Source organism: Penaeus japonicus, unplaced genomic scaffold (genome assembly GCF_977035675.1).
Source record: "Penaeus japonicus unplaced genomic scaffold, GWHDUDI00000001_assembly GWHDUDI00000033, whole genome shotgun sequence".
NCBI lineage: Eukaryota > Metazoa > Arthropoda > Malacostraca > Decapoda > Penaeidae > Penaeus > Penaeus japonicus.
The window spans coordinates 23,230,860-23,238,359 of record NW_028234435.1 but is presented as its reverse complement, the minus strand read 5'-3'; the positions used below and the strand labels follow the sequence as shown (position 1 = coordinate 23,238,359).

At 43.3% G+C, this 7,500-nt stretch overlaps 1 protein-coding gene and 1 long non-coding RNA gene across 6 annotated transcripts in view; one reads left to right on the top strand and one right to left on the bottom strand.

The window, feature by feature from the left end:
* Positions 1–72, bottom strand: part of LOC147467838 (uncharacterized) — a 5,269-nt gene extending 5,197 nt beyond the window's left edge. The window contains exon 1 of the long non-coding RNA XR_015190447.1: positions 1–72. This exon is cut by the window's left edge and continues 144 nt beyond it. This is a non-coding gene — a long non-coding RNA (uncharacterized LOC147467838).
* A 920-nt stretch (positions 73–992) lies between these two features.
* Positions 993–7,500, top strand: part of LOC122264678 (uncharacterized) — a 7,644-nt gene continuing 1,136 nt past the window's right edge. For 2 of the 5 annotated variants that reach the window (XM_086530560.1, XM_086530561.1), the window contains exons 1-6: positions 993–1,083; positions 5,062–5,829; positions 5,872–5,913; positions 6,344–6,498; positions 6,625–6,762; positions 7,272–7,367. In XM_086530560.1, the coding sequence (XP_086386686.1) occupies positions 5,086–5,829; positions 5,872–5,913; positions 6,344–6,498; positions 6,625–6,762; positions 7,272–7,367 (1,175 nt within the window). In that variant the 5' untranslated portion in view covers positions 993–1,083; positions 5,062–5,085. Of the gene's footprint in view, positions 1,084–5,061; positions 5,914–6,343; positions 6,499–6,624; positions 6,763–7,271; positions 7,368–7,500 lie in introns of all 5 variants that reach the window. The other 3 variants (XM_043033723.2, XM_043033724.2, XM_043033726.2) reach the window with 2 other exon arrangements.

Below are 7,500 nucleotides of genomic sequence, written 5' to 3'. Positions count from 1 at the left end.
GAACAGCTTATACTTGGCACATTTCTTAGCCGAGTTATGCTATCCATTCTTAGTCTTTGGATCCTTCGTCCAATTCCTTTTTTTTTACTACAAGAAGCACATTTCACTTCAGTTTTCAGCAATCTGTGGTGGTAGATAATCGATAATGGATAGGGAATTTTCGGCCGATAAAGGCAACACGATTGCTTTGAATATAAAATGGCTCGTAATGATCTTGATACTGAATGCATGAATTTATTGGTATTAGTATTCTCAAGGATTTCTTGCGAGCTTCTTATTTGCAAAGCAGATAAACTAGGACGGCTAGTCGGTAATGACAGGGAATGTCTGTTCTCATTTGCAAGACATGACAAGACAAAATGACCTTATCTGACCTCCCATGGTAAGGAAAGTTACCGCATACAAGTAGAGTCTGGGATCATGGGAAGAATCTCCACTTACAGTCTTGACTATATGGAGAATCCTCTCCCCCACCCCACAGTCCGATGGGGGGGGGGTGCATTCTTCATATGATTCTTCCTATAACCTTAATATGTATCGATGTTTACTTACTTATAAATGCCCACATAAACATAAAAGAGGTACCATAATGACACTTTTAATATTTAGTTTTTTTTTATATAATAAAAAAAAAATAGATATGTACGTTTATAACCACACAAAAAAAACATATCTTTAAAGTAAGAGAAGACTCATACGTGTGCAATATCAAGATAAAAGTCATCAAATTCAGCCATAAACAAACAACAAACAACAACAAAAAAAACACAAACACCACCAAACCCCAAAATACCGAACCTCCCCCTCTTCTCCCTCCCCCTCCCCCCCACCAAAAAAAAACAAAAACAAAAAAAAAACGAATAAACTAAAACCCAAAAATACCGAACCTCCTCCTCCCCCTCCCCCCAAAAAAAAAAAAAACGAAAAAAAAAACTAAAAGCCTAAAAGCCTAAAAGCCTAAAAGCCTAAAAGCACGCCCTGAATCCACAAACCCTCCGGATTCTGAGGTCCAGCGCGAGGCACATGTGAGGAGCAGACTACACGTTGTCGTGGACCTGTGACGACGTACCTTTAGTCTCTACGGTTCGTTTCTGTCTTTTTTTTTTTGGTTAATGGAATTGACATATTGTTGTTGTAGATTGAGAGGAGGAGGATGATTAATGTAGGGAAATGGGCGGGAGAAAGGGATTTTAAGAATGGTAATTAAGTACTTCCCCGATGCCTGGATTTATAAAATGCATATACAGATTGAACTATTTATTTCTATATCCTTCTGTTATTCTCACCATAACCTGAATTGAATGTAGATATGTAGATACCGACCCTCGTGAAAATACTCTTATGCAATTTAGTGCAGTGGATTATGTAGACGTTACTTAAAAATCTGGTAATTTCGGCGACTTCAAGGAATGGTTTGCTGAAAGTTACCAAGGTCTTGATGGTCATTTCAGGTTACTTTACCCCCTTTATCATCATCTTTTCCGCTAATGAGAAATGTCGAAGATAGAACCGGTTTAAACCATTCTCTGTTTGACCGCGGTTGTGTTCCGGCTCGGCCAAAGGGGTCAGAGGTCGGGGAATCCTCCAGGTACACAGGGGCGAGGTAGAACTTGGATTGGTCGCCTGTTGGATTGGTCGCCTCTTGGCTTGGTCGCCTCTTGGCTTGGTCGCCTCTTGGCTTGGTCGCCTCTTGGCTTGGTCGCCTCTTGGCTTGGTCGCCTCTTGGCTTGGTCGCCTGTTGGATTGGTCGCCTGTTGGATTGGTCGCCTGTTGGATTGGTCGCCTGTTGGATTGGTCGCCTGTTGGATTGGTCGCCTGTTGGATTGGTCGCCTGTTGGATTGGTCGCCTGTTGGATTGGTCGCCTGTTGGAGTGGTCGCCTGTTGGATTGGTCGCCTGTTGGAGTGGTCGCCTGTTGGAGTGGTCGCCTGTTGGATTGGTCGCCTGTTGGATTGGTCGCCTGTTGGATTTGGTCGCCTGTTGGATTGGTCGCCTGTTGGATTGGTCGCCTGTTGGATTGGTCGCCTGTTGGATTGGTCGCCTGTTGGAGTGGTCGCCTGTTGGATTGGTCGCCTGTTGGATTGGTCGCCTCTTGGATTGGTCGCCTGGGAAGGAAGGAAGGGAGGTCGTCTGTAAAAGCTCTTCTTACCATCATAGATGTGTAGGTTTGTTCACCATTACAAGCGGTCAGTGTTGCTGGGTAGGTAGATACGCATATTGATTGGTATTGGTTACAATAGGAATGTGCGAAGGTAGATGAAAAAGTTAGTTCAGTATTAAGGACTCCTTTGTTTCGCGTGCTAAGTATCATTACTCTCAACGTAGGATAACTACGTCTTGGAAGGAAAGTGTTTCAGAACTAATTGCTCTATTGAGTTAGGGCTTACCTAAAAACTAGGCTAGGTTAGGTTTATGGGTTAGGCTGTGATACTGAAAAACTTCTTTAACCCATTCACGCCAGGGCAGTTCCGGCTTTGCGCGGTCGCAATACCGGGGTTCTCGAACGCATAAGCCTAACGCCTCGAGATTCTCGGGCGCACAAGCCGCAAGCCTCGGTTGCCCGCTCGCTCTACCCGAGCGCGCGGCTTCCCCTCATAGTGCGTCCAGGGCGTCTGACGCGAAAACCACAATACGTGCTATCACGTCAACCGGCGTGAATGGGTTAAATCTCCTGCCAGAAATTGTTATTACCGTGTTGACATGGGCGCGCCAGGGGAGGAATAAATGCACCAAATAAATTACATAGATTTATACCATAAGTCCACCTTAGTTACTTCATATTTCTATGATCGGGCACGTAGCAGTTGGCCATGGCCAGAGCAAGTGAATAGCCGGAAGTGTTAAGCTTAACCCCTTCGACACGAGGACGAGTATACTTGGTCATCGGAGTCCTCGTGACATATCCGAGGACATGCATACTGCGTCGTTGCTGAGTTGTTTCTTCCGGATACTGTACGAGATCTTTCAGTATATAGGTTGTATATGATACGATGGCTTACTTGACTTTCATTATTTTTACATAAGAGTATGATTCGCTTATACCGGGAGAGGTACGGATATACCCTACTAGCAATAATTTTATTATTTCTTTATGGAACATTATGTAAAAATAAAACTTGTTATGATTAGTTTACCATACTATTTCAAGTTCTTTCACCAAGGTCACTTCTCACCCTCCTCCCAACCCATGTAAATAACTTGTCACATGCACAGGGGAAAGAGGTTAATTATCCATATATTTGATGTGTAGTACATGTTGATTATGTTGAGTTTTGGCTTAAAAAAATTTATATTCAATAGCGACGTTTAAAATTTGGCGCGCACCGACATCCTGGATTCGGCGTGCGGGCGGATTTTCTACTGGTCGTAGTGAAGGGGTTAAGCTCTTGAAATACCCCAGCGTTTAGACCAGTTAAAGCCAAAACTATCCCTTCGGCAGTGGGTTAAGGTCATGCTCTATCCTGCCATAATTGCTTGCAATGTCCGTTTTCCAGGTACAGGGTGCAGCAGCCCCCTTCGAAAAGGGGACACTTTTGTGGCATAAAGTCCATGCTTCAATACATTTCCTTGCATATCGTACATGCCCAAATATGATTTTTGGGTGAATATTATTTGGTATAGGCACTGAACCAGGGTTAATACCCTTTGTATGAATAATAGAGGGTGAGAGCATTCCATAAAGACCAATATCACTGGTAATGACAACACAACAACTACAAAAATTTACTGAATTTTGAAAAGAGTTTAGTCCCAGAAACTGCCCATGTTGTATCCTGGGTAGTGCACCTTTCACCATTCCTCCTTCTCCTTCTCCTCCTTTTTTTCTTTATCCTTTTTTTCTTTATCCTTCTTCTCTTTTTCTCCTTCTCCTTCTCCTTCTCCTCCTTCTCCTTCTCCTTCTCCTTCTCCTTCTCCTTTCACCATTCCTCCTCCTTCTCCTCCTCCTCCTCCTCCTCCTCCTCCTCCTCCTCCTCCTCCTCCTCCTCCTCCTTTTTTTCTTTATCCTTTTTTTCTTTATCCTTCTTCTCTTTTTCTCTTTCTCCTTCTCCTTCTCCTTCTCCTTTCACCATTCCTCCTTCTCCTCCTCCTCCTCCTCCTCCTCCTCCTCCTCCTCCTCCTCCTCCTTTTTTTCTTTATCCTTCTTCTCTTTTTCTCTTTCTCCTTCTCTTTCCCTCCTTCCTTCTCCTTTCCCCCTCTCTCCTCTCCTCTCTCCTCCTCCTCCTCCTCCTCCTCCTCTCCTTTTTTCTTTATCCTTCTCTTCTTCTCTTTCTCCTTCTCCTTCTCCTTCTCCTTCTCCTTCCTTCCTTCCTCCTCCTCCTCCTCCTCCTCCTCCTCCTCCTCCTCCTCCTCCTCCTCCTCCTCCTCCTTTTTTTCTTTATCCTTCTTCTCTTTTTCTCTTTCTCCTTCTCCTTCTCCTTCTCCTTCTTCTCCTTTCACCATTCCTCCTTCTCCTCCTCCTCCTCCTCCTCCTTTTTTTCTTTATCCTTCTTCTCTTTTTCTCTTTCTCCTTCTCCTTCTCCTTCTTCTCCTTTCACCATTCCTCCTTCTCCTCCTCCTCCTCCTCCTCCTCCTTTTTTTCTTTATCCTTCTTCTCTTTTTCTCTTTCTCCTTCTCCTTCTCCTTCTCCTTCTCCTTCTCCTTCTCCTTCTCCTTCTCCTTTCACCATTCCTCCTTCTCCTTCTCCTCCTCCTCCTCCTCCTTCTCCTTCTCCTCCTTCTCTTCTCCTCCTTCTCTTTCTCTTTCTCTTTCTCTTTCTCTTTCTCTTTCTTTCTTCTCCTTCTTCTCCTTCTCCTTCTCCTCCTCCTTCTCCTTCTTCTCCTTCTTCTCCTTCTTCTCCTTCTCCTTCTTCTCCTTCTCCTTCTCCTCCTTCTTCTCCTTCTTCTCCTTCTCCTCCTTCTTCTCCTTCTTCTCCTTCTCCTTCTCCTCCTTCTCCTCCTTCTCATCCTCATCCTCATCCTCATCCTACATAATGTAAATAGGGTGTGTCAGTTGTATAAGGCCTTCCAGAACTGGACAAGTAATTGTTACTGAGAACTTAACTTTGTTTGTTTCCTTTTTCCAGATAATTAAGAAAGGTGACACAAACATGCCTTCCATCGACAAAGTGAAAGAAATGAAGAAAGCTTCCCCGGCAAAGAAGACCGGAATCAAGAAAACTGATGGAACGCCTATTAAGAAAGCCAGCAAGAAGGTGGCAGCCGACACGCCAGTAGGGGAGAAGACAAAAGCCAAGAAGGCAGCAGCAATTGTAGCAGCAGAGAAGGTGGCAGAAATCAAGAAGGAAGTGGCCACCCCCAAGAAAGTCGCGACCCCAAAGGTGAAGGCTGCGGCCACCCCCAAGACAGTCGCCACCCCGAAGGTGAAGGCTGCAGCCACCCCCAAGACAGTCGCCACCCCGAAGGTGAAGGCTGCGGCCACCCCCAAGAAAGTTGCGACCCCGAAAGTGAAGGAAGCTGCGACCCCGAAGGTGAAGGAAGCTGCCACCCCCAAAACAGCCGTAGCCCCAAAGGAGAAGGAAGCAGCCACACCTAAATCAGCAAAGAAGAAGAAGGCCACCCCTAAGAAGGTTGTAGAAAAGGAGGAGGTGAAAGAGACCAAAGAAGAGGAGGAGGAGGAGGAGGAGGAGGAGGAGGAGGAGAAGGCAGTGGCAGCAACAGAAGAGGAAAATAAGGAAGTGAATGAAGCAGAGACGGAAACCAAAAAGTCGAAGAAGAAGAGGGTGAAGAAGAGGAAAGCAAAGAAAGCGGAGGGAGAAGATACGGAAGAAGGAGAGTCCCCAAAGAAGAAGGCTAAGACTAACTCTGAAGAAGGAGAGTCCCCAAAGAAGAAGGCTAAGACTAACTCTGAAGAAGGAGAGTCCCCAAAGAAGAAGACGAAAACAAACTCTGTGGAACCCAACATACCAGATGAAAAGGTGTGTAGTGTGTCTATTTATGAATGTTATTTTATCTTATATTTCATTTAATTTCATTTATATATTATATTATATCATATATTATATATTATATTATATTATATATATTATTTTATATATATTATGTATTATAATATATTATATATTATATTATGTATTATATATTATATATTATATAATATATTGTAATGTATATTATATTATATTTTATATTGTATTATATTATGTTATATTTTATTATATTATATTATATAATCTATATATGTTTGTGTTTGTGTATGTATTTCAGATATTAATTTGTGAGAATTTACCTTCATTTATGATTCCTTCCTTTCTCTTTCCTCTCTCTCTCCTCTTCTCCCTCTCCCTACTGTTATAAACCAGTGCATTTAGTCATTTCCAGGATTCTCACCTTTCTGTATTTTCACAGTTGGTGCTAAAAGGCGAGCTCTGGGATTTGTTTTGCAAGCGGAAGAATGAGATCAGCGAGCGGACCCTAATTGTCCGGCTCAAGAAATTCAGTGCCGGGTTCCTTAAGAGGAGGCCCGAATGCCTTCAGGATGCTGTCCACTACGGAACCAAGTAGTAAGTAGTAGAGAGCTGAGTATGGCCTCCATTGTTGTTGTATTTTGCCATTCTGGTCTCCTTGTTTGGGTCAAGGAGTTGGTAAGTGAACACATTAATTAGAAATCTTTTCTTTGTGTTTTGCAGCAGATCATTGTGTGTTGCAGTATACAAAACGAAGGCTGAGACGGAAAAGAAGAAGGCTGAACTAGAGAAAAACGAGGATGTGCAGCTTGTAAGACTCTGGACCCAACGTGAGATGAGCCCGGAGGTGAACCCATACACGTAAGTTATTCCTCTTGTGGTGTTTTCCTTGTACTGTAGCCGTCTGGTAGCTCAATGGTAGCATGTCGACTTCACATCCCCGTGGTCGGCAGATGGAGTCCCGTCCAAACTTGTGAGTTTCCACTGTCACCTGGCGGTTACTTAGGTAGCTGGGCACTGCGTTGGGTAAGGACCAAGCTCAGATCGAGTCAACACTCGTTGGCACATTCTCTCACGAGTCAGAACATGCTAACACAGGCGGGCTTGCCTCAGTGCATACAAGTGCAGTGTAGCATCTGCTCCGCAAATCTGGCATATCCTTATCCTTATTCTGTGATGTTGAACAAAGCATTGATTTGAAAGGACTTTTTAGAATTTTTAGTAATGGTTTTAGATATTGTAGGATTAAAAGATGTTAAAGATGCCAATTGTTTTGGAGTGTATAGTGATAAAGCATTGACTTGATAGAACTTTTTAAAATTTGGTTGCTTTTTAGATATTGTTGGATAAATGTAAACAATCTTTTGCAGATTGTTTTCTGATAATGTACCAGTGGGAACTACGCGTGAGATGTTGCAAAAGGCATTCCCGACAGCCATAGATATGAAATTCATGCCTGGGAATGGGTAAGTATTTGGTTTCATTTTCTAAGTAATTCCTTTGAAAAATTTACCATTTGGCACGAGAGGTTAATTATTTAGCTGTGATGGAGAGATGTTGGGATTTACAGCTTGAAGATTTTGTTACTCTTGACATTGA